At 51.2% G+C, this 25954-nt stretch overlaps 2 protein-coding genes across 2 annotated transcripts in view; one reads left to right on the forward strand and one right to left on the reverse strand.

Moving 5' to 3' along the window:
- The first annotated feature begins 88 nt into the window (after window positions 1-88).
- On the forward strand, window positions 89-11416 carry si:dkey-110c1.10 (unconventional myosin-Va). Its single transcript, XM_062563512.1, has 35 exons — window positions 89-115; window positions 676-786; window positions 893-1061; window positions 1494-1638; window positions 1769-1925; window positions 1994-2137; window positions 2215-2296; window positions 2397-2504; window positions 2622-2734; window positions 2813-3087; window positions 3204-3285; window positions 3976-4116; window positions 4208-4339; window positions 4442-4525; window positions 4608-4724; window positions 4839-4936; window positions 5032-5118; window positions 5215-5535; window positions 5788-5944; window positions 6041-6280; window positions 6380-6592; window positions 6710-6886; window positions 6943-7065; window positions 7191-7364; window positions 7467-7561; window positions 7653-7767; window positions 7949-8054; window positions 8340-8441; window positions 8723-8874; window positions 9004-9093; window positions 9200-9332; window positions 9424-9721; window positions 9874-10048; window positions 10691-10771; window positions 10845-11416. The coding sequence occupies exons 1-35, from the start codon at window positions 89-91 to the stop codon at window positions 11004-11006; spliced, it is 4986 nt and encodes a 1661-aa protein (XP_062419496.1). The 3' UTR covers window positions 11007-11416.
- A 1847-nt stretch (window positions 11417-13263) lies between these two features.
- Window positions 13264-25954, reverse strand: part of unc13a (unc-13 homolog A (C. elegans)) — a 30462-nt gene continuing 17771 nt past the window's right edge. The window contains exons 26-42 of the mRNA XM_062563694.1: window positions 25483-25616; window positions 25281-25366; window positions 24820-24946; window positions 24625-24721; window positions 23948-24091; window positions 23789-23866; window positions 23635-23712; window positions 23327-23415; window positions 23065-23211; window positions 22538-22661; window positions 18843-18899; window positions 18650-18730; window positions 17689-17836; window positions 17127-17183; window positions 14573-14665; window positions 13673-13832; window positions 13264-13569 (exon numbers count right to left, since the gene is read on the reverse strand). Coding sequence (XP_062419678.1) covers window positions 13281-13569; window positions 13673-13832; window positions 14573-14665; window positions 17127-17183; window positions 17689-17836; window positions 18650-18730; window positions 18843-18899; window positions 22538-22661; window positions 23065-23211; window positions 23327-23415; window positions 23635-23712; window positions 23789-23866; window positions 23948-24091; window positions 24625-24721; window positions 24820-24946; window positions 25281-25366; window positions 25483-25616 — 1989 coding nt within the window. The 3' untranslated portion in view covers window positions 13264-13280. The remainder of the gene's footprint in view (window positions 13570-13672; window positions 13833-14572; window positions 14666-17126; window positions 17184-17688; window positions 17837-18649; window positions 18731-18842; window positions 18900-22537; window positions 22662-23064; window positions 23212-23326; window positions 23416-23634; window positions 23713-23788; window positions 23867-23947; window positions 24092-24624; window positions 24722-24819; window positions 24947-25280; window positions 25367-25482; window positions 25617-25954) is intronic.

Here is a 25954-nt window from a genome sequence, read left to right on the forward strand (position 1 = left end):
TCCTCATGCCTCTGTGTGTGCCGGGCAAAGTGCGACGCACACGGAGCAGAGCGCAGCGGCTCAACTGCAGTCTTTAAAAGTACTGAAGATGACATCGCTGGACCTTTACAGTAAGGTAAGCGTCAACTCGAATCGTTCATGTAGGCCACAGGAAGGAAAGCGATCATTTAAATGAATTCTATTTAAAGAATTGCAGCAATGACGGTGATGTGCATGTTATGTTTCCCTGGTGTGCAAACTTTCCTTTTGCTACATTTTGCATCTGTTCTTTAGGTTAAATGTCACAGTTAAATAGATTTTATCTGATAAATTATCCCAAAACTTCTTTCCATCTGTATTTCTGTAAATGTAGTGCTCAGTACCTGAGAATGCAGTGATCACATTTGAATTCTTGTGTAAATTAGACACATCTGTAGACCAAGGTGTTATATGTTATAGGCGGGTAATGGCTGAGCTCTGCAGGATGACCGCTGTTAATTTTTAACACCATTTAGGAGCCTTTTATGCTGATGGGTGACAAACATGTAGCCTGGGTGGGGACAGGATGTGCTACATGTTCCTAAACCGGGTCGGGACAGAAAGTAGAATATTGTGCCATTAAAACATCTCCTTTCCCTGGACTCCCACCTGCAGGCTCTCTGTTTTCAGTCATTAATCCAACTGCTTTCTCACCAGGGAGCAAGTGTGTGGATTCCTGACGCCGATGCGGTCTGGGTGTCGGGCCTGCTCCTCCGGGACTACAGTCCCGCAGAGAAGCACCTCCTGCTGGAGCTGTCCGATGGAAGGGTGAGACACGCACTACTATCTCCCCCCTCCCAAAAAAAGACAACGCTCCAAAATTAGCATCACGCTACGCTCCAGTGTCCCACAACCAGAACTTCTCCACCGGCAGGAGGCCCGGTACCCGGTCGGCTCCCCCGCGGACCTCCCGCCGCTGGGGAACCCCGACATCCTGGAGGGGGAGAACGATCTGACGGCTCTGAGCTTCCTCCACGAACCTGCGGTGCTGCACAACCTGCGGGTTCGGTTCCTGGACTACAGCAGCATCTACACGTACTGCGGTAAAAAAATAAAAAAAATCGAGGGCGATTCGAGCCGTTCAAACTCAAACAGAGAAGTTCTGTTCCGACTGAAAGGGGTCGAGGACGTTAGTGATGGAAGTCTTTTGGATTTGTGCCACCAACAGCCGGCTCCTGTGTGATCACAGCTCGTGATGCGACGTTACAACAGGTCAAAGGTCGAGACAGGGAGGCAACTCCCTCCACTGCCACCTGTTTAAGATGTCATTAAACATTTTATAATGCAATCAAAAGTCACTCTGTCCATTTAGGCATTGCCCGCTTTGCTTTTTTTAGTTGTTGTATCATAACAATTTTTAACCCTTTTATTTAGATTTCTCTCTTCCGCTGAAGTTAAACTAAAATTCAAAAAAATCGAATTGGCGATGACCTAGTCGTGAATATGCACAGCCTCGTCTTCGCCCGTCCCTCCAGGCATCGTGTTGGTGGCGATCAACCCCTACGACCAGCTCCCCATCTACGGCCAGGAGGTGATCGACGCTTACAGCGGTCAGGACGCGGCCGACATGGAACCCCACATCTTTTCTGTGGCGGAGGAGGCCTACCGCACTATGACCAGGTCAGAGGTCAACCCGGACGCTATGAGAAATGTGTTTTTTTTTTTTTTTTTTTTTACACAATAAAAGAAAGCGGCCGAAACGTTGTGGGGGTGAGATGAAGAATAAAACTGTGTGTGTGTGTGTGTCCAGGGAGGAGAACAACCAGTCCATCATCATCAGTGGGGAGTCCGGCTCGGGGAAAACGGTCTCGGCCAAATTCACCATGCGATACTTTGCTGTGGTTGGAGGAGCATCGCAGCAGACCAGCGTGGAGGAGAGAGTTCTGGCCTCCAACCCCATTATGGAGGTGAACGGATGGTTTGAACAGGTTTAACATTTACAACACACACACACCCTAACCCTAACCCCCCACAGTCCATCGGGAATGCTAAAACCACTCGCAACGACAACAGCAGCCGCTTCGGGAAGTACATCGAGATCGGCTTTGGCAGGCGAGGGGACATCATCGGGGCCAACATGAGGACGTATCTACTGGAGAAGTCTAGGGTGGTCTTCCAGGTGAGCTCTTCAGAGTCAGGGAGCCCCTCGCTCACCCTCCCTCCCGTGTTTTCGTGACCGTTGTCTCGGTGTCTCAGGCGCCAGCGGAGAGGAACTACCACATCTTCTACCAGCTGTGTGCCTCCAGAGACCTGCCGGAAATGAGGGCCCTGAAGCTGGGTGAGGCTCGGTCACGTCCGACCCCGACGTTCCGTGTATATATATCGACGGCGATGTGACTGTGCTGCGGATCCCCCCCCCCCCACCACCACCCCTCCAGATGCACCCGAGCGTTTCCGCTACACCAGCCGGGGAGGAGAGATGCAGATTCCTGGAACCGATGACCTGCTGGACCTGGAGCGCACGTGCACTGCTTTCACCGTCCTGGGTAACGCACCCCCCCCCCGCCCGGCCCGGTGCGGCTGAATCCGATCCGGTCATGGAGATAACCCTGCGCTGTTGGTGTGTGTGTGTGTGTGTGTGTGTGCGTGCGCTGACTCTGCAGGCGTGCAGCCCGACCAGCAGATGGAGCTCTTCAGGATCCTGTCAGCTGTTCTGCACCTGGGGAACGTGGACATCCAAGCCAGCGGGAGAACGTCCGAACGGAGTTACATCGACGTGAGGGGAAAAAAAGGGGGTTCGTTTCTCCGCAGAACCATTTCCCAACTAACCGCCTCGTCTTAACGCCTCCTCCAGGCGGGCGACCGACCTCTGGCGCTCTTCTCCAAGCTGCTGGGCGTGGAGGGCCCCCAGGTGGCCCACTGGCTGTGTCATCGCAGGCTGGCGGTCGGGGGAGAGACGCTGGTCAAACCCGTGTCCGGCCCGCAGGCCCGAGAGGCCCGGGACGCGCTGGCCAAGCACGTCTACGGCCGGCTGTTCGGCTGGACGGTCCGCAGGCTCAACGCCGGCCTGCGGGCGCGCCGCGGCGGCGAGCCGGCCGCGTCCTTCATAGGGGTCCTAGACATCTACGGGTGAGCGCGGGGCCTTCAGCGGGGGCCCTCTGACCCCAGCTTTAGTTCACCGTCGATGGAGGTCAATGTGGAAGTGAGGCTTTGATAAGTCTCTCTCTCTCTCTCTCTCGGAGCAGGTTTGAGACCTTCGAACGCAACAGTTTCGAGCAGTTCTGCATAAATTATGCGAACGAAAAACTGCAACAGCAATTCAACAGGGTGAGTGGGGTCTCTTTGTCAATGGACCCTGGGGTTCAAAACAAAGGGAAAAAGCATAATCCAAATGGTGAGGGAAAAGATTGGTGTGAGTTGAGTAACTAAACAAAGGTAAGGGCCAAAGTGTCTCCTCCAGAGGCAGTCGCTCCCCGGGAGGAAAGTCCTGTGGAGAGGGGAAATCCAGAGTTTTATCCTCTCCATAATCAGGAGGCAATGAGGGAACAGGGGTGTTGATAGGTATTTCTGCTACCTTACCGAGGGATGAAAATAAACCACAGACAAGTCGTATATATTTCACTTTGCAAAGGGGAAGCCCAGTAGATGGTGTGTCGACTCCCCTGAACTCCCCTTTACAACAGCCTTTTATTCACATCCTTCACACCTAATCAACAACAGGGTGGAACATGGGGGCGGGGGCTTCCTTTGTTCTAAACGGGTGCAGAGTTCACAAGCACGCGCTCATGATTACATCATCCTGTGTTAGTCAGCTGATGCTGTACCACTTCTTAGCTACACATGATTAATTTCTATAAGATGTTCCAAAAGCATAATAATCATCCATTGTGCCCTATCAGGTGTGCAATCTCCCACGCCCCCCCTGGAAGATGAAGGGCGGGTCGGTCTCTCTCTCTCTCTCTCTCTCTCTTCCTCTTCTCTCCGTGGGACAACGCGTTATTTCTCTTATACTCGCAGCACGTGTTCCACTTGGAGCAGGAGGAGTACGTCCGGGAGGAGCTGTCCTGGAGCAGGATCGAGTTCAGTGACAATCAGCAATGCATCGATCTGTTGGAGGGACAACTGGGCGTGTTTGACCTGTTGGACGAGGAGTGCAGGGTCAGTGCCCCCCCCCCCCGCCTCTTTCCTGTTTCATCAAGTGCACCTGTTTTTAAACGTGTTTTTTCGTCTACTCTGTGTTCCTCATCAGATGCCCAAAGGCTCAGACGAGAGCTGGGTGCTGAAGCTGTGCGATCAACACCTGAGTAGCAAGCGACACCCTCACTTCCAGAAACCCCGCGTGCTCAACGGCGCCTTCGTCATTGTGCACTTCGCCGACACGGTGAGCGACGGGAACCCCCCCCCCCCCACCCCCCCTTCCCCCGGGGCCCTGATCTCAAGTTCTGATCTCAAGTGTCTGCAACTTGCCGCCGCTTTTCATCAGGTGCGATACGAAGGCGACGGCTTTTTGGCCAAGAATCGAGATACGGTGTTTGAGGAGCTCGTCAACATCCTCAGAGCGAGTCAGGTAGGCACGCGGAACAAATGGCATCTCATGTAGTCTCCACCGGAGCGCTGATTGTGTGTGTGTGTGTGTGTGCGCGCCTCAGTCGGAGCTGGTGGCCGAGTTGTTCCAGCCGCAGGGCGACGCCTCCTCTGTGGCCGACGGAAGCGTTCGTCCGGGGAAACGAGCCCCCAGGGAGCACAAGCTGACCGTGGGCTTCCAGGTGAGCTCTCTCTCGCTCTCTCTCTCTGTCTCTCGACCTTTGAACCTCGCCGGGCGCCTCGAAGGGGCCCCCTGTCTTTTAACGCTGCGCCTCTGCCCCCAACCCCCACGCCAGTTCCGTCGGTCCCTGCAGATGCTGATGGACGCCCTGAACGCCACCAGCCCGCACTACGTCCGCTGCATTAAACCCAACGACCTCAAAGCAGCCTTCACGTACGCTCGCCCCCCCCCCCCCCCCCCCCCCCCCCGCGCCTCTCTTTGGCCTCGAAGCGTTGCGCCTCGTTCCTGAACGCTGTGCTTTTTGTTAGGTTTGACCCCAGGAGGACAGTCCAGCAGCTGAGGGCTTGCGGCGTGCTGGAGACGATCCGCATCAGCGCGGCAGGTTTTCCGTCCAGGTGCGGCGCTCCGCTGCCTCCACTTTCTCCTCGCTCCCCCGTGCGAGACCTCAGGTTTCCAAGACGTTATGTGACGCCATTTTTCTTTGAGCCCAGGTGGACGTACGAGGAGTTCTTCAGCAGGTACCGCCTCCTGCTCGGGGGCCTCCCGGGCCGGGAGCACGCCCGGGCCTCGTGCAGACGAGCGCTGCCCCGGCTCATCGGGGACCCGGACCAGTACTGCTTCGGGAAGACCAAGGTGTTCTTCCGCGCCGGGCAGGTGGCTCTCCTGGAGCGGCTGAGAGGCGAGAGGCTGCGCGCGGCCTCCGTGGTCATCCAGAGCCGGGTCAGAGGGTGGCTGGCGAGGGTCGCGCACTCCAGGGTCCGCCGGGCGACTGTCGCCATCCAGAGATACTGCAGAGGAGCCGCGGCCCGGCGGTGAGGAGGAGGAGGAGGAGGAGGAGGAGGAGGAGGAGGAGGAGGAGGAGGAGGAGGAGGAGGAGGAGGAGGAGGAGGAGGAGGAGGAGGAGGAGGAGGAGGAGGAGGAGGAGGAGGAGGAGGAGGAGGAGGAGGAGGAGGAGGAGGAGGAGGAGGAGGAGGAGGAGGAGGAGGAGGAGGAATTGTTGACTCTAAACTCTAAAATTGCTTTTTTTTTTTTTTTAATCAAACATTTCTGTCATTTGGCTGCAGACTTGCGTCGACGCTGCGCTACACCAAGGCTGCCTTAGTGATCCAGAAGACTCTGCGCATGGTGCTGGTCCGGCAGATGTTCCTCATGATCCGACAGGCCGCCGTCACCATCCAGGCCTTCACCAGGGGCGCGTTGGCACGCTTCAGATACAGACGGGTCAGAATTTTTTTTCCCTCAAAACTCCACCGGCCGGCTTTCGAATGCTGCTTTAAATGACATTTTTCATGATTTTTACCCCCCTCCCCTATCAAGCTGGTGGCGGAGCGGGCCGCCGTGTCGCTCCAGGCGGCGGTGCGCGCGTGGCTGGCCCGGCGGGCTTACAGGCGGGTGCGCGCGGCGGCGGTCTTCGCGCAGTGCTGCGCTCGCCGCGGCGCCGCCAGGAGGGCGCTGAGGAGACTGAAGACGGAGGCCCGCTCCGTGGAGCGGTTCCGAGAGCTCAACAGGGGGATGGAAGTCAAGCTGATGCAGCTGCAGCTCAGGGCGGACCAGGAGGTGGGCGACAGGGAGTGTGATCCGGGTCACGTGGCCCTAAGATGTGTTCGAGGAGTCGTGTTTTTTTTTTTTTTTTTAATCCTCCGGTTGCGCCTTCAGGCCAGGGAGGTCGCGGCGCTGAAAGAGACGCTGCGCGCCGAGCGACAGGCCGCCGGCGCCGAGCTGGCGGCTTTGAGGGAGAAGCTTGGGTGCCAGGAACAGGAGAAGCCTCGGCACCGCGCCGTCGTCAGCGAGAAGGAGAAGGAGGAGGTGGAGGAGGAAAGGAGGAGAGCGGAGGAGAAAGCTGCCCAGGAGATCCTTCAACTCACACAAGTAGGTCGACCCGACGGGCATCTCGCCGTGGGCGCTGTCGCCGCGGACCTGGCGCCCGCAGGTTCATCTTGAAGTCCCGCAGGTTTGTTCATTCTCGTTCTCTCGGTACTTTTTGAGGAGTTGCAAGTCCTGCAGAGAGAAAGGGAGAGTCTCTACAGCGAGAGAGAGGATCTCTCCACTCGCTTGTTTGAACAGGAAAAATCACAAGAAGGTGGGTTCTTCAGCATCATGCAGATGCTGGTTAAATGCTTGGTTTGTTTTTTACTTTCCGTGTGTGTGTGTGTGTGTGTGTGTGTGTGTGTGTGTGCGCGCGCGCGCGCGCAGAGTGCGTGCGGCAGGCTGTGACTCAGGAGAGTGCGGCTCTGAGGACGGAGTTGGACGAGGAGAGGAGAAAGTACCAGGGCCTCCTGAGAGAGTTCACCAGACTGGAGCAAAGATACGACAACCTCAGGGAGATGAGTCTGCTCACCGAGGTCCACACACACACACACACACACTCTTTTGGACGGGTTCTATTTGTGGACCGACACTCTCATCTTGGTCGCTGAGGGCCTTTTATTTATTTATTTGTTTTTCCTCCCCCCCCCCCCCCCCACAGCGCACCGCGGGCCACAGAAGGACGGACTCCACCTGCAGTCTGAGCTTGGAGCCTCCCTCCCCCACCCTGCTGTCTCCCCTGTCCCCCGGCCCGCTGGCCCCCTTCCCGCCTGCCCTCCCCGACCCGGAGGAGGTCCGCCGGGTCAGCGTGACGTCCCCCACCGAAACGCCGATGGTGAGGAATGTGATGTGAAGCCTTTCGGGTTCGGGTAATGGGGGGAGTGGGGGTGAACATAAAAAAAAAAGAAAAGGTCTGTGTGCACGTTTGCGTCCACAGGACCAGTTGATGGAGGCGATGGACATGGCCAGAGACGCGAGGATGAGCACAGAGGACCTGGCGCACGCTTACGACGCCGTGCGAGTGGCTAACAGGTCGGTCGGTGTGGCGCCGATGATTTACAGCGAGGGCGGGGGGGGGATTGCCGCGAGGCTGACGCTGACGCTCCCCCCCCCCCGGCTGCAGGTTTCTGGAGAGCCAGCTAAGGGAGCAGTGCGGTCAGAGGGAGGAGGAGCTGGAGGCTCTCCGGGTCCAGCTCGGTCAGGCGGCCGCTGCTTCCAGCCCCGCCGCCCAGCAGCAGGTACCAGCTGACGGAGGCCGCCATCCGTGGCGCAGGAAGCACAAAGGGTCCTGGGGGGGGCGTTTGGTTCATCTGCCCTTGATCCCTCTCCTTCGGGAACGCCGTCGCTCCGCAGTCCGTGGAGTTTGCTGTAAGCTGCGGAGGCGAAATGTGAGTGTGTGTGTGTGTGTGTTTTTTAAAGGAGGCGCAGGCGCTACTGGAGGCCAGGGAGCACGAGTGTGTCAGGTTGAGGAGGGAGCTGAAGGAGCTCAGGAGCACCGTCTCACTCAGACGAGTCGTGGCACAAGGTGAGATTTCATCGGGACGAGTCAGAGCTTTTGGTTTGCTGTTTACCTTCAGAATAGTTTAAATATATATATATATACTTACACAATAGTATTCTGTTCTATCTGGATCATTGATGTGTGTTGATCCCTTAAAGCCGATAATTAAAAACGTATTACTAGAGAAATATAATGGGGTTCCATCCATTGACTTTTTCCACTCAGCAGGTTAAGAAGAATAGAGGTCAAGATCAGAAAGCTATTTTGACCATTAACCATTCACTGTTTTTGTGTTTGTGCTCCCATCAGTGGTCAACCCGGAGACGTCCTCCTGGCCCACCCCGTCCGTCAGCGGCCTGCTGGAATGTAGAAAGAGAGACGAGGCCAAGCTCCTCAAGAACCTCGTCACAGGTGAGACACTAAATCAGAGCAGAAAATTAAGCTAGGATGCAAGCCCTTTGACCTTTGACCCGGAAGACAGAATATCTGAAAGGAATCAGCCACGCAGTTCTTCACAGAGCAGCACGAGATTAAAAATGAATGAAAAGTCACTCGAATGAATAACACCGAGAGGTAGAAGTAGTACGAAGCCTTTCTTATGGTGGCAGAGAGAGATCACACACACACACACACACACACACACGAGCTGGCCATGTTCACTGTGCCGTTGCCGCTCTGTGTCCGCGGTGCAGACCTCCGTGCAGACGGCGCCCTGCCTCTGCCCCCCGGCCTGCCCGCCAGCGTGCTCTTCCTGTGCGTTCGCCAGGCCGACCGCAGCGGCGATCAGGCGCGCGCCCGCGCGCTCTGCGGCGCCGCCGTCACCGCCGTGAAGGCGGCTCTCAAGGTAACCGGAGTCCTGAGTCTCCTCGGCCCAAAAAAAAAATATAAATACAAAAACACCGCTGACACATGACAGCAGGGATGTATTATTTCATCCCCAAGTGACAATTGAACCTTTTATTCGTCCCTGCAGAAACACAGTAGTGATGTAGACATGACCGCTTTGTGGCTGAAAAACGCCTGTCTGCTGCACGACCTCTTGACCCAGCATTCCCCAAAGCAGGTAGCGTGCACTTTATTACACTTTATTGGCAACAGAACCGCAGACATAGACTAAAACAGGGCGTTGATGTACATCGATGCTTCAAAGTGGGTCGGTTGCCTTTCAGCCCCTCGACCCGGACGAAGTGGTTCCGTTGGCATCCGACCCCGGAGACGTGGTCCGCGCCCTGAGTGACCTCTGTATCCAGGCCTACCAGCAGCTCCTCTCCATCACCGAGAAACGTCTGCAAAACGTCATAGGTACCACTGGGATTGAGACAACACTGATGCCATTAATGCCCCCCCCCCCCCCCTCCCCCCGATCTTACCTCACGCTCCCTCTCTCCCTCAGTACCCGCTCTGTTGGAGAGCGAGACCATCGCAGGTCTGTCCGGCTCGGCGGGGAAGCCGGCACCGTCCAGGAAGCGGGCGGGTTCCGACCCCAGGCCGGCGGGGGGCGACGGCCAGGCGATGTCGGCGTTGCTGAGGGAGCTGGGGGCCCTTCACGCCGCTTTGTCCCGCCAGGATCTGCCCCCGACGCTGATGGAGCAGGCCTTCGGCCAGCTCACCTACCTCATCTCCGCCTCCGCGTTCAACAGCCTCCTGCTGAGGAAGGACATGTGCTGCTGGAGCCGCGGCATGCAAATACGGTAGAAATATGCACATTTATGCAACATTTCATATCAGGTGTGTTTGGGGAAAATTTAAGTAAATAACATAAAATATGGTCAACCCACTGGAGGTTTAATCTGTGACTAATGACTGTTTAATGATCGCCCCACTCGTTCTCGTTTCACTACAGCTACAACGTGAGCCTCCTGGAGGAGTGGCTGCGGCGCCGAGGCCTGCGGGCAGGGGGCGCTGTGGCCGCGCTGGAGCACCTCATCCAGGCGGTCCAGCTGCTGCAGGCCGGCAAAAAGACCGATGGCGACGCGCAGGCCCTCGTTCAGACCTGCACCGCCCTGTCCAGCCAGCAGGTGGGTCTCCACCGGCATCCTGCTGGGAGTCAACACCGTAGATATATACATATGTCTTACAGTATAGAACGTCCGCACGCGGCGGCCATCTTGGTACAGTCAGCTCGCTCACCCATAACATTGTGTTGGTACTGGTACATGTACTTTAAATAATAATAACTTGCTCAATTTTCCACCGATTTTTAAACGGTTTGGTATGGTATAAACGTTAGACATGAACGTTAAAGAGATGTATGACATTGCATAGTGTGGAATAATGTTCTGTTTAATTTTATTTTTGTATGAAAACCCATGTTTAACTAAGACTGCAGTGTCATAAATACACCTTTCAACATGCAGCATTTCTTGATTTGTAAAAGGAAATCTTGCACCTATTTTGGAACATTATTCTATTTTTTTTTAGAACATGCTTAATTATTTATAGCATGTATGCAGTGTCCTAACTACAACGTGATGTTTATAACAAACCAAACCGTTTAAAAATGGGTTGACAATTGAGCGAGTTATGGTTATTTAAAAAGTACACTTATCACATTATATATAGATAGATGTATAGATCTAAATATATCTATGGACAAGACACTTTGTCGTGCAGTTGATTCGTGCATAACTTGACGCAGGCCTCTATTTTCGTCCGGACAGATCGTGAAGATTCTGACCCTCTACACTCCCCAGAGTGACCTCGAGGAAAGGGTCTCCCTGAATTTCATCCGGACCGTCCAGGTGCCGCGCCACCTTCCCTGTGCACAATTTACAAAGAAGTGTGTCTATTGCCTCTGTCGTTGCTCTTTTCCAGGGGCTTCTCAAAGGCCGCTCCGAGGGTCTGACCCCCCAGCTGCTCATGGACGTGAGGCGGGTGTTTCCTGTCACGTTCCCCTACTCGCCTCCCCCCGTCCTCCATGCCGAGCAGCTGGTCATCCCGGACTCCCTCAAGATCTCCTTCCTCCGCAGAGCCTGAGCGAGACGTGAACCTGTGATTCATTCATTCATGTTGATGAGAAACTCTTCAATGGAGCAGTTGATTATTAGTGAAGCGACGAATAAGAAACAAAGGAGAGGATTTTATTCCTTCATATTTTTATTGGAAGCAGAAACACAATGAGACTGCAGTCACTTCGACCCCCCCCCCAAGAACAACCAGAATTTAAAAAACCCAAAAATTAGAAACATCTTGTGTATAAAAAAAAAAAAAAAACTCATGCGAGTACTTTGTACCACTACACATCATCAGTAATACATATTTATATATTCACAAACATTTCAAAAATAGAAAACAAAATATCAAAATAAAAGGAGACATCAATTGGCAATTAACATCAAATAGTTATCCGTGCTGGCACAATACGTTTTTTTTCGTTTTGTTTTATTGGTCCCATCATGCACCTTTTTCTTGGAAGTACAGGCCCGTGGGGGTCCGCGTGGCCCGCTCAGCTGGACGGATCACGTCACGCTGTGCTTTTCATTGTGCTTCTACATATCGATCTCAACCCAGACTCCGAAAGGAGGACGACGACGCCGTGTCATTGTCAACAGCAATAAATAAATAAAAGGTTATTTTTCGTGGCATTTCCCAGCTAATCGACCTGTTAATAAATGCTTTGTAGCCACCAGAGAGTGACGAGGTGTTTGGATTGACCTCATTCGGGAGGGAAGTTCCCCCCCCCCCCCCCCCCTTTTTTTTTAATCAAGCCTGTGAAACGATCGGCTTCGCACCAAGTCCATGTCGTCGTTCTCCGGTGAGTACACGGCCCCCCTAAACCTTCCAATAATAAGCTACATCTCCAGATACACATAACTAACCCCCCCCCCCCCCCCCCCCCCCCCTCAGAGCAAATATCCAAGTCTACAAAAGAGCAGCAAACTTCACCTCACATTTAGGCTGACGTGTGTTCGTTACATCCAAGCTTTTTTTTTACAAGGGCCACCGACGCCGAGAAGCTTCACAAAAAAAACAACAAAAAAAACAAGATTCCAGTCCCCGATATTTGGTCCCTTACGATAAACACTTGTGCTGATATAGTAAGAAGAATCCACGATGTAAACATTAGAAGACGACTCATCCACAAAGGTTTTTATAGATTAGATGCATAGAGATCAGTTCCTACACCTTGTTCAAAAAAGGGGGAGGGAGGGGGGGGGGGCTGTTAAACGGTTGATTTAAGATCAGGTGCTTCTCAGGGAAAAGAGGTAGAAATAGAAAGGAAAAAAAAAAAAAAAAACACCCTTTTCTCCAAACGTGCAAACCTCTTATGGATCAATAAACTAAACAACCTTTCCATAAAGAACATCTGAGTAGAATCAACATGCTGGACAGGCAGCGATCACATTTAATTCCACATGAAATCAACTCCGTGATTCGTTTTTCCCCCAAAAAAGTATTAACGTGTTTAAAAGCCCTGTGATTCGTCACCCTCCACCAAGCTGAGGGCCCCTCTTTAAGTCCGGCCCCTGGATACCGAAGAGACGCTTTTGGCAAAAGAGACTTTTTTTTTTTTTTTTTGATATGGCAGATTGTTTCTTTTGAGAAAAGGAAGTGGCAGTTTTTCTTCCTCTCACGCGGCCAGGAATGTTTACAGTAACACGGACATCATGAGATACAGGACGCCCCCCCCCCCCCTCCCCTCCCCCGGAGTAAAAGACACTTTGAAAATCCCCCCCCCCCAAGTGTGGCGTCCCTCGTGATGGCTTCCTGTGATTTACATTAACGGGGCAACGAGGGGCGGCTACATTAGAACACCTCGGAAAACACACATTATGCATCGACATTCACTCTCTCACACACACACAGAACACGACTCGGTGGGGGGGGGGGGGGGGCGTCGCTACATGGGACACACACACACACACACACACACACACACACACACACACACACACACACAGACACACACACAGGTCAACGAGACAGAAGGCAGTAAGGGTGTCAGGCAGTGTGCTCTGTTTGCAGGGTAGACGGACAGATAGAGACGGACGAGGACAATCTCTCAAAGACCACACGTCCATCCAATAATGCGCCCTTCGTATATTTGACCTGCCAACGGTTTACAGTCATTTAAATATAAATATAATTTGATAGTGCTTAGTTCTCCCCCACCCGGTCTCGTCGTCCCTTCCTTAGACGGGAAGCTAGGAGGCTACTACGTAATCATCGCGGTGCGTACGTGTGCACGTTCATCACGAGGAACAACAAACACACCGCGGGGGGGGGGGGGGGGTTTCTTCTTTTTCTTTTCTAGCTGCGGCCCTCCTCCGCCGAGCGCTGGTCAGACTTGAGCTTGACGAACTCCTTGGCCACGTCGTCGTTGTTGCGCTGCGACAGGATGCGCAGGACGGTGAGGCCCGTCTCGTCCATGTGGATCCGCTTGCCCAGCGGCAGCCAGCAGGCCGCGCTGCCCTTGGACGCCATGTCCCTCATCTGCAGGACCGCCATGCCCACGGTGCGGTCCTCCCGCGCAAAGCAGTAGTCCTTGACGCACACCTGCAGCTCGTAGCACTCGGGAGCCGCCTCGCTGCTCAGGGTGCTGCGGGGGGGGACGACAGGGGGGGGGGGGTGGGGGGGGGGGCGTTAAGACGTTCCCTTCCCTACCACCTAAACCCCGGGAACAGAGCAGCGCCGTTACTCACAAAGTGAAGGTTTCGTTGTATTTGGGAGCCCAGCTGTTGTTCTTGGACTTGGTGGCGTACTTCCTCTTCTTGTCGCTGAGGTGGGGGCCGATGATGAAGACCTCCACGAAGGGCCGGAATATTCCCTGCGTCTGCCACCTCAGGTCGTTGGCCGCCACAACTGAGACACACAGAGAGATGGAGATGGAGGGGGAGAGAGTGGGAAGGTGTGTGTGTGAGAGAGAGATTCATGTGGAGGAAATGTGTGAGAAAATGTAGAATCGAATAGAAATTTAGGAGAAGCAAAATACTGTCTTGCAGGGAATGTAAGATATTATATGGCAACAATATTAAAGACACATTAATGGCATTTCATACCGTTGTATTATTTCTGACTATGTTAACTATTACTATGGCATACTATGTGAATTTTTTTTTATCAATGACTTGTTTTATTAATTATTTTGACATACTATACAATTGCTTTTAAGACTTTTTGACCATCTTCACAATGGCACTTTAATTACATTTTATTTTTATGATATACTAAAATATCACATTTTTACGACACACTATATAGTATTATATTTTTTTTTGAAGTAATTTACTATGACTTTTTTTAAACAGCATTCATATATACTTTATACTGTATGTTAACATTTTGTTTATTTTGATATTTTTAGCATTTCTATGGCATCCTATAAACATGACTATACAATTACTTTTCAATAAAATGTTATGTAGTACTATGACTATTTTCATCGAAATCTACCATGGCATTCTTTAATGTGACATTTTTCTATACTATTACTGTTAATTTTACAATGTAGTTTTATTCATGACGTTATACGATGACCTTTTCCGCCAACGATGTGACAAGCTACACATTTTTTTTTTTAATCACACGGCCTGTTCCTTTACCTTTCACCGTGACCTTGTGCTCTCCGGTGTTGGGGTGAGTGAAGATCTCCACATGGATGGACACTTCTCCCACGGCGTCGTCCACGCCAGAGCCTGAGGGCGAAGGCACAGAGGACAACGCTCACTTCTATGAACCAGGGGGGGGGGGACGTGAGATGGGCCTCTAGTGCAGGACCACGACGAGGCAGAACACATCAACTCAAACAGCTGTGATTAATTCCTCCGTTAAAAAAAACATCAGAGACGGAGAGACGGGGCGCCGACGGTTTGGATGCGGCGAAGGACAGGGGTTCGTGTCCCACTCAGGTTGTCCGGCTGGTAGGAGAAGGTCACCTGACGTGGATCGGGTCAAGACATGCTCCCACGGATCCAGACAGGTGGACACACCCATTTCCTTGGTAAAGAGTTCTACCCAAGCATGGCTGGAGGAGGGACAAGAAAAAGGCGGAGGGGGGGGGGGGGGGGGGGGGCGACTCTCTCAACTCAGATCTAAGATCCATACGTCTCAAATTGTTTGCATTTTAAAACTAAAAAAGGAACTAAATCCCTTTCGGTTCAATAGAACCAGACCGCCCAACCGGACCGGACCTCTTTTGTCTGGGAGGGACGCGATGCGACGCGTCTCTCCTCCGGGTCTCCTCCGGGTCTCCTCAGTGCGCGCCGACAGATGGACACACACGTTTCCAGTGGCCCAATCAACGTCTCGGCGCTTTGTCGGGCAGCGCCGGCCACGTTCTGAAGGTGTCCCGCGGGAGTCGGGGCGGCCGAGTGTTCCTCGGCCCGCGGCTCTCCGGGGAGCCTCGTGGCACCAAAACGAGAGCAGCAGCCACCCATCTGGTCTCGTCTACTCTGTGGAGGACTTCCAATAAAAAAAAAAAAAGATGAGAAACAAAACTTGGCTGCTGGCCGGGAGGCCGGATGACGTTGCCAAGGAAACGCAGGCTATGCTTCTTTAAAAGAAAATATAAACCAGAATAGACATTTAAAAAAAACAAAAAAAAATCTCTCAAGCTCTCTGTGTGAATGGCGTCCAAACAGCTTGACCTTTGATCCTTTCCATTGGGATTTGCAGCTCATATCCTGCATTATGTAAGCAGCACAGTCATCATGAGAATAAGGGTCTGCTGGGCCTCGGATCGTCTTCTCTAATCACGTCGTTGGGATGAACTATCCGGTTAATTTGCATCCTCGTTACAGCGTCCAGCAGCTGGCGGAAGAAACACTACTTTGTTTCCTTTAACGCCTTTGAAAGGTTGTCTAAATTGGTGTCTTTGAAACTTCTACAAGGTCATTTCAAGTTATGCAATAACATTTTTTTTTAAAAGATTAAGAGATTCAAAAAAGTCAGTCAGAAAATGAATTAGCTTATTTGGAATTGGTCTAAATGACAAGTTTAAGAGTAAGAATAAAAACTTAAAACAGTCTCAATGCCTTAAATCCAATCGGATTATGTTCTATTAGTCATGTGATCAAAGATGGAGGAGCTCAGACATGCAACTCGCAACCCTGGAATGACTTAAATTTTTAAAAGGATTTTAAAAATAGCAAAAAAAATTGAAATTGCAAAACATGAAATCAACTACTGGACATTTAAAATGGGGACATTTTGGGGGGAATAGTTTTTCAAAGTAAAAGAAAATCAAAGCTGTGCATCGAATGATGTCATCGTGTGTAAGGGCTTGGGAGCAAGAGTCACATCTCTGGAAACTAATCGAGAGTGACAGAAATCAGACCACATGACGCGAGGGGCAGTTTCCCATTGGCTCAAACTGTGGAGGGGGGGGGATGGATGGGGGTGGGGGGGGGGGGGTGGTGTCCTCACATGGGAGTCATTTGAATGAGTCCGTGTCTGTCTTTATGCGTGATGACAGAGCAGGCGAGGACCCTCCCAGACAAAAACTGAACAGCCATCCCATCATCCCTCTAGTTTTTTTTTTCTTGAGAGAGTGTGGGTGGGAGGGAGGTGGGGGGGGGGTGAGGGGGGGGATTTCCTCCCCGTCGTCCTCTCGCTGGACACAGACGATGCACCGACACACTGTGCTTCTGCTTCATAGACCTTAAAAAGACACTCAGTCACGTTGGCTCCTCTCGCCCGCACACACACACACACACACACACACACACACACACGCCTCGGGCTTCTCTGGGTGACGTCATGCTGGATCAGGACTCCTCCACACTTTGATGCATTCCAATTTGTCTAGTCTGATGTCAGCACATCATGCTTCTAATGTGTGCTCATACATAACGGTCCACAGCGTATGTATCCAGCGCCGCACACACACACACACACAGACACACACACACCAGTGTGGACGTCACATGCATGAATGCATAACGGTCTCATAGTTGCGGTGGGCGTATATGCAAAAAGGCAGAGATAGAAAAATATCTGTGCATTGTCTTTGTCTGTTGGGATGAGTTCGAACAGGCAAGGGGAGCTTTGGGATGCACATGGGGGGGGGGGGTGCAGGGTGCAGGGATTTGGGCTTTGATCCGGAGTGCTCTCTGGTACTCCTGGATGCCTCAGGCCCTGAGCCTGGGTGCCACATACCCTTTTCCGGGCAAACATCCTCACTAGTGGTGAACCTCACCCCCTTCCCGCCGAACACTGGCCCCCCCCGGACGGGGCAGAAGGGCAGAAGGATGGAAGTGGACAGAGAGAAAAAAAAAAAAAGAGAAACACGTAGAAATGTGAGGTTTTGCAGAGAACAAAAAAACAGACCTACGTTTAGACGTCCGGTAGCTGCCTAAAGACGGGAGAGATCCTGATAGACACACGGGGGGGGTTTGAATCAAAACAGCTTGTTATGACTCTTCCGATCCGCTGGGAAACCTTGACAACGTGGCGTTTCCGTTAATTCAATTTTAAACAGGCGTGGCAACTTCCACCAGCGGCGCCCGGAGGGGGGGGGGGAGGGGGGCTGTTATGAAGCCATCTGACCGTAGGATGGGGGGGTTGCCATTTTTTTGTAAATAGCTGTCTGATCACGTAAATAATAGTCTGCGTGTTTCTCGAGGCTGGCCACCAGGGGGACTCCGAATTTAAGAAAATACGGTGTGCAACCACAGCCTTCGACTTCCTGCTCCACAAAAAGAAGAAAAAGAAGACTTACCCTGTGCATTCTGTGACTGGACAAAAGTGCGAATGAGTTTGTCCGTGGCCTGCGTGTAGAGGGACAGGGCGTAGTGCAGAGACAGCAGGTCGGGGCTCTTCTCCAGGAAGGTTTTCTTCAGACCTACGCCACCGGCATGGAAATATTGCTGGAACACAGAGGCAAAAAGTCAAGTTACTTCCAGCTGAAACACATTTTTTAAGGAAAAAAAAAAAAAAGGTATGAATAACAGTAAGCTCTTATTTTACTAAATGAAAAACTTGCAGACATTTTATAGGCTAAAGGAAAATGTGATGGATGTTTTATATTCAAATGATTCATTAAAAAAAAAAGTTGTGGATTATTTGTTAGTTGCAGCCTGATTTCAAAATGTTAAACCTTGCCATCTTTAAAAGTGATGGTGGTTTCTGTCTCTTTAAAAATCACCAATGGTTTGCATGAATTAAAAATAGACATAATCTCACACTCCCTCTCTTCAGTTCTACATCCCGATTCATTTCTGCGCCCTTCGAGTTATCTTAAACGTGATGCTTTTGGAAAATATCCATTTTAAACACGTCTTATTCACCTTTTTTCAAAACCATTCAAAAGGTAGAGGACACTTATAAATCAGCGTAAAGGGTGTTAACTATAGAACCTTTTTTCATGCTCTTCCTGTCTTTTTAAAGAATGATTACGTCTCTGGTCCAGTATTTTTAAAGGGAAAAACACCTCCAGAAAGGGAACATGCTCTCACCTGGAGGTCTGGTTGCCATGGTCACCACTGATTTTATTTGCATCTAATTGAAACAGCCACAGCAGGGTTTTCTTTTATTCTTTTTTTTTGGTATCCTTTACCTTGTAATAGTAAGCGTAGAAAAAAATAATACTCTAAATGAAGTTCTTTAACTTTAGCCGTGCTTAAAAAGGCTGAACAATCATACACCAAAACAGCATCTGGACTGCAAAGATGACTTTGTACCTTGATGGTGTCCAGGGCGAGCTCTATCACGGCACACTGCTTGGGGCTGAGCGCCTTGGCCTCCTCTCGAACCATGTGCTCCTGCCGACGACAGTGACAAAAGCACCACGGTGACTACGCGTCCGCTCAGAGGACCGGGCCTCGTTCTTCGCCCCACGCAACTAGAGATTCAAGCCCGAACGACGCGTCGTACCTTCAGCTTGGACAGCTGTCCCAGCTCCTTGGCGGCATTGAAGATGAGCTGAGTGCCCTGGAAAAGAGATAGCGGGACAGGTAGAGGACAGCTGTTATTACGGGGACAATGCAGGGAGGGGGGGGGGGGGGGGGACTTATTGTCACACAGAGGACAGATTCTGACACACACACATTCAGCCACTCTGAGCCGCTTAACAGATATCAAGGTGCTTTTTTCCTTTAACTGCTGTTATCACACTTATCTTTTTACAACAATTTAAAACATTTTCATTAATTTCAGGATAGTACACGCCGTTGCACAAATCCTAACACACACACACACACACACACACACACACACACACGGCTCAGCTCGTAGTGGGGGCGAGAAAGGAGTCACACCCGTGCACACACATGGACACACACACACACACACACACACACAGCAGCTATGCGGTTACAGTGGGGTGAACGCAGGTGTCTATTGGTCGTCTAATGCATTACTCTGGTGTGTGCAACTGAATATTCTCGGGCCTACGAGCGCATTTCTGCAGCCATGATGTGCAATAATCCAGGTCCAAAAAAAAAAAAAAAATCCCTTCCTCTGCCTCATGCGGCTTGTGGAGCTCATTTGGACTCACTGGGCCATTCCTACCGTCAGCTAACATAACATAACATAACAGCTTAGTGTTTTTGAAGTGAAATTAAGCTTGGTCGGTTGACCTCCTCGTCCTTTTGTGGTGCGTTTCTGCTGCATGCAGACTTGAGTGTGTGACCCGTGGTGGAGCTGAGAGTGTAGGCAGCTACTCCTACAGCGCTACGGAGGAACATCGTGTTTAAATCTCTTTATTTTTTTTAAAAGGGCGAGAAAAAAAAATCAATAGTTCCACCGTTTGTTTGACTGGCGAGCCGAGGGAGATGGACGGAGACACGTGGAGAAGACAAGGAGAGGGACAAGACACATTGATTGATCTTAAGGGGGTTTGGTCCTTACATCGCTGTGGGAAGCGTTCTTCAGTCTCCCCTGGAAAGAGAGCATGTGGTTAATACTTCAAGCAGTGGCCCCCGGGGTCCCAGCAGTCCGACACTCTCATCGGGCTGCTTTTCTACCGCAAAACTGAAAGCTGAGCATTCTCATGGCCGCTGTCGACGTCGCCCCCCCCGATCAGATTTACCTCGGAAACCGAGACAACGCGTTTCCGGGTTGGCAGAGCGGCGAACAGCACGCATGCTGACGGGAGTAAAAACGCATGCTGATAAAAAAACAACAACAAAAAAAGACCACAACATTTTGTCTTCTTCCTACGCAGACTTTGATGTGAAGATACCTGTGCTAGCGCGGCTAGCTGTGATTAGCTCGTCTTGGCGCACAGAGGGGACACCGCTAGCTTGGCTCAGCTCACGAGTGTAAAACACTTCGCGTCTTGTTGGTTTGTCCCTTGAGTGGCCAAAGTGACTTTAGGGCTGTCACGGCTCTACTTAGGCCCCGGCGGCTACTTCCAGGAAATAGTTAGTGCGTGTAGCGCTTAATAAATCCACAGTTTCTTCATTGAAATGTACAGAAAAAGCTAAATCAGTCATAAGACGTTCATTGGAGGTTCTGGAAGGTGGGTTTTTGTGAACTGGAGAAGTCCCGGCTAGCTGTTTCCCCCGCCGCTAACCGTCTTCAACTCAAGCTAATTAACGAGTTCCCTCACCGCACCGAAAAGTACACGATAAGTATGTCGTCGACTACGCTCCCGAGGAAACGCGTCGCTTTCCGGTCGTTATCAAGCGCCCCGCGGAATATAAAGGTCAGAGACATTCAGGGTCGAGCCGACGACACCTTGTCAGCGCATCGGGGGGGGGGACCGGTGACACAACACCAGCCTCACAACCATCAGAGTAACCACAGGACATCGACTCAAACCGGGACGGACCAACATGACAGGCTCTGCAGGGACGTGCGGCGCGGCGCCGCTCAGCGAACTGAGGGAGGGCTGCGGCGTTGAAGTAGAATCAGACGCAAGCAAAACACACCCACAGCGGGCCAACAGGTGGGGAAAGGTGAGGGAGGGAGTGTGTGTGTGTTTGGGAGGGGAGAGGGCGGGGGGGAAGGACACCAGATACACCGAGGCACCGAGAGATAGAGATCAGAGTCACCCCACCCGAGTCCCAGTACAAGGACACGATGCATGAGGAGAGAAAAAAAACAAGGCGACACGGAAGAGAGGAGGACCACTTCCTGTCTGAGGAGAGAGATCAGGGAAAAAGAGAGAGCAGACGAGGAAGGTGGGAGGAGAGGGGGGGGGGGGGGGGCTTTTGAAAGGGTCGTGGGACCTATCGGAACCAGTCAGGAATGCACCATGCTTCTGTCTTGTTGAAGGAGGGACAGTGTTTGGAGGAAGGTGAAGAGAAGAGGAGGTTTGACCAAGAAGAGGAAACAAAAGAGGAGGAAGAGGAGGAGGAGCAGAGGAAGGAACGAGAAGAAGACGGATCGGGACAGATCCGAGAGAAGGGGACAGGTTGTGCGATGTGGGGGGGGGGTGGGTAGAAAACAGGGGAAGACCGCAGCCACATTTAGCAAAAGGACCAACCAACCGTGGACGGACAGACAGACACACACGCAGGAGTGCTGTACTTACAATCATCTGTGGAGGAAGAGCGGTGGGAGCGGGATGTAATAGTAATCACAACAACAACAACAACAACAACCAGAGAAAAGGGTCAGTCAAGCTGCAAAGAGCCCCACATCAATAAAACAAATAAAACACAAGTTGGCTGGAGGGAGGGAAGACCAATTGTGTCTAAAGCCTGGACTATGTACAGGTGGAGAAGTGAGGGGGGGTGGTTAAAGTTACAGCAACGTTGGATGAGATGAATTGGGGGGGCGGGCGCTAACTGAGGCTCAGCCAGTTTGTTTTGATGACTGGAAAGCACAGAAACCAGAGATGAATTATCACCTCCTTAAAAGTGATATGAGGCTCTTTAATTCATAACCAAACACAAATAAAAACACATATATCCAAAACAAAATAAAACAAGAGGCTGCTTTCCAAAATGCAGTGATTTCTTTTCAATTTTTTTTTGGAAGTGGTTCAGATCCTTTGGGCAAATACTTTCTGCCACTTGACGTGAGTTACTCATAAATCGGGAAATCTCTCCGGGTATTTGCCGGCTGACATACTGGAGAGCAGCCATGAGCCGGTGCAAGAATGATATGGTGCACTCCTTTTCAGCTGTTTTAAAGGGAAGCGTTACATCTTGATCGTTTGGATGGATGAAGGCACCTGGGGCGAGAAGTCAAGTATATAATACACACAGAGACTGGTCTTTTACGAGAGGGACATCTTGAATCGCAACACGCACAAAATGTCTGCCTTTCCTTGCTCTCCCTCTACCACCTCCTCCTCCTCCTCCTCCTCCTCGTTCTTTAGACGCTGCCTCAGCAGTTTGGAGGTGTGTGTGTGTGGAAGTGTGTGTTCGTTCCAGGTTTAGCTTATAATCTTTCCTTTCTATTCGCACATCGCCATAGCAACATCCCCACACGCGTATATGTGGATATTCAGCAACATTAAAAAAAAAAAAAAATCCCTTCTCGCATGTGTGCAGCAGGCGCACACTCGACATCGCAAGGTGCGTCCGGCTTGGCATCGGTATCGTGTGCGCTTGTGAGGCCGTGCGCGTCTCAGTGTGTGTGTGTGTGTGTGTGTTCATGCGTCCGAGCGCTCTCACCGTTTGGTCCGTGAGCGGCGGCAGGACGATGGTCTTCTCCATGGTGTTCATCACCAGCTTCCACAGCTCCTTCAGCACACGCTTCAGCACGGTCTTCTCGCAGATCTTAGCAAACAGAGTCAAGCTGGCAGGGGGAGGAAGGGGGAGCAGGGAGAGAGAGAGGGGGTGGGGGGGGGGCAGGAAGGAGTGATGAATAACAGGCAGCAGATGGAGGCAAGCGCCTTGTTTCTTCAACGCGATAAAAAAAAAAAAACTTCAAAAAAACTTCAAATTCTCCTCACCAAGAGTCCCTTATATCTGCACCTTATATTCAGCAAAATCCAAAAAATGACTACGGAATCAAGTTGAGATTTCCCTCAAAAGTAAAGAAAGTACTTACTTGAAATGAAACTTCTGTATGAATTGCTGTTAGCCACTTAGCTTCACCCACACTTACACATTGACCTCTACGTTGGTGACCAGTGAAACATACCTTCAACTGGGGTCAAATAATGACTTGAAGTGCTCCTTTTTAAAAAAGGACTCACTTGCTGTCGAGGAACTCCATGATGGGTTGCAGCACGTTGTCGGCATCCTGCGCGACGCTGCTGGCGTTTCCCACGTTTGAGGTTCCCTTCACCTGCGCCAAAATGTCCCCCATCTGCTTCACGTTCTCCTCTATGTGAGGCTGGAAACTACCGAGGAGAAGCAGAGGAGGCTTTGAGCAGGGTGCGCACCGTGTGTGTGTGTGTGTGTCTAAATATATACGGCACATTAATGTGATCTTTTGCAATGAACGAGTGTTTCTACCTGACAGAAAAGATCCTGCTGAGATCATCCATGACGTTGTTGAGCTTAATCTGCAGGTCTTTCAGGATTTCGCTGGCCTCCAGGCACAGCTGACCAACAAACACGGAAACACACACACGGGAATGACCATTGATGTGTACGTAAACGTCTCTCATCTCGGACCATTTTGAACCACGGCATGCTGAAAGGTTACAAGAACATTTTCGGGACATCTGATACCAAAATTAAACTGCAAACCCCCGGCTTTAAGGAACGTCGTCATACTCAAAAAAAAAGAGAGGAACAAACCAAACAAGAGAGTCACTCACATCTTTTCCACCCATGGCTTCGAACATCTTCTCCAACTGAACTCTCAGCTGCTGGATGTTGTTGATCAGGATGCACGGCTGAGGGCAGAAAGACGAGCGTTGATCAACCTTCTTCTTGCTGTTTGATTCAAAGGCCCGAGATAAAGCCACTCACCACTTTCTCCATGGTGACATAGTTGGCAAACAGCTTGGATATGATGTCGGCGTACGAGAGGAGCACGTTGCTGATCGTCTGGAGAGGGAAACGAGGAAGCGGGTTAACGAAGTATTGGCTATAAGGTGGGATTTGACCCGCAAACTGAGGTCAACCTACCTTAGCAAAGCGCTTCATGTAGTGTCCCACAATCAGTGGATCGGGACACTCGAGCTTCCGGATGATCTCGAAGCTCTGGTTGAGCTGGGAAAACACGTCCACCACCGAACAGGAGAACAGAGCATGCTCCGATGTGACCTGGAACTGCAGGGGCAGAGAAAAAAAAGGGGGGGGGGGGGGCGCGCGCGAGGAGATTAAAAAGCGGGGAGAGGCGCAAGCGATGAGGCGTGGAGTCGGAGCAGCAGATGAGACTTTTGCACGAGGGCCTCGGGCCCCCCCGACAGACGACCAATCCCCGCAGCCTGTCGGCTTGTCAGTTGGGGAGCTCCTGTCTGTCTCCCTGTAATTGGCCGCTGGTTTGCACCTGGTCCCTAATTGGCTCGAGGTGAGCGTGGTTGTGCTCCTTCGGTGGGGGGGGAGAGAGATCCCCGGCAAATGAGGCGCAGACGGATTTCCTGCAGTCTAAACTTCATTCCCAATATCTGGCGATCCGCGGGGGGGGGGTTGTCTCGCTACGTGACGGCCTCTTTGAACTTCCGAAACGGCCGCTTTATGAAAACGCAGCGCGCGGATTCCTCTCTTGGATCACGGTGATCCTGCACGGACAACCAGAGAACAACTCGGGCATCTTTTAAGAGGTGTGAACAGGCCGATGAGGAGGAGCCGGACATCCTTACCCCGTCTTTCTTGTCCCTCTCTAAAGCGCCGTGAAGGAAGTCCCGAGACACTTCCTCGTTTTCATCCAGCCACTGAATAACGAATGGCTCAAACCACCTGTGGAGCGCAGAAGGACAGAAACACTTATCCACTAAACAGGAAGACAAAAATCAGACCATGTTTTTTAGCGCAAGTCAAAGAGCTGCTATACTCACGCGGGATACTCAGGCACCCTGCTCTTGAAGAAAGGCAGGTCTTTGCAGTACTCGTTATACAGCCACTTGACCTTGAAGTGCAGGTTCATGTAATCTGCACTCTTACACAGGCGATTCTTTTCGTGTTCTGAAATTTAGCAGTTAATGCAAATGTCTTTAATTAAGCTCTGTGCACCTGCAATTTCAGGTTAGCATTCAGTGGGATTGACCCACAGCCAAGCCCACATCTTCACGGACTGATGAATATATAATTGATTCAGTTTTCAAAGCCCAACCTAAGACTGAGATTATTAATGAACAATTGTATTAAATAACTAAGACATTTCCCTTTTAGGCTTTGCATGATTGAAAAAAAGCTTCATCAAAACTAGAGATGCACTGATAATATTATTGGTCAGATACTGACTCAAATAGTCAGTTCAGTACATTGATTCAGAGGCTCGGTGCAGCGTTGCACTCACCTTCCATTGCGTACTTCATGTCCTGAGCAAACAGGTTCCACATCACTTCGGCGCTGATTTTACCCACGTTGAGCTCCTGGGGAAATCTGAACGGAGGAGAGAAGGAGAAATGGGTACCGTGTGTGCAAAAAAAAAAAACAGCTGAGAAGAGATTGAGAAGGAAACGTGAGTGAAGACACTAAGCAGCAGTGGAGAGACTCACTGGTTTAGGCAGGGAGTGTAGGAGTTCTTGTCCTCTTCGATAATGGAGACGATAAGTGTGATGAGTTTGGACCAAAAATCCAGATTCTTGATGCAGGGGCCCTGCTCCTCCGGAGGCACGACCCCCTGTTTAGCCTGGAGAAGCACGGGCAGAACCAGTCACAAGGGAAGCCACATTTACTTCTTTTGGGGGATATCGACCTGCTGGTTGGGACACACATTTTAGGCAAATACGGGAGTCTTAGTGGAGTTTCCATTTAAATGAGGATTTAAAGTCTAGAAGCCTGGTCTGCACGGACTAAGAGGGCGACGGAGAATCACCACGACGAGACGAACCCACAAGCAAACAAGTTTAATATTCAAAACGTGGTCTAAATATTTCCAGGGAACAGCTCCTGGAAAATTGGCATCAATGAAGAAAACTGCAAGCCAAGTTTCAAATGATTATAAGGCCAACTCTTATGAATCTGAGG

This window comes from Pungitius pungitius, chromosome 7 (assembly GCF_949316345.1).
Source record: "Pungitius pungitius chromosome 7, fPunPun2.1, whole genome shotgun sequence".
NCBI lineage: Eukaryota > Metazoa > Chordata > Actinopteri > Perciformes > Gasterosteidae > Pungitius > Pungitius pungitius.

Bases quoted from the DNA above. Each gene is read 5' to 3' on its own strand.
- si:dkey-110c1.10 (XM_062563512.1), top strand. From the start codon at position 89: ATGACATCGCTGGACCTTTACAGTAAG. The intron at 6,887-6,942 runs GTGTGTGTGTGT...GCTGTGACTCAG, and splicing joins GTGTGTGTGTGTGTGTGTGT to GAGAGTGCGGCTCTGAGGAC. The intron at 8,875-9,003 runs GTAACCGGAGTC...TCGTCCCTGCAG, and splicing joins CCGTGAAGGCGGCTCTCAAG to AAACACAGTAGTGATGTAGA.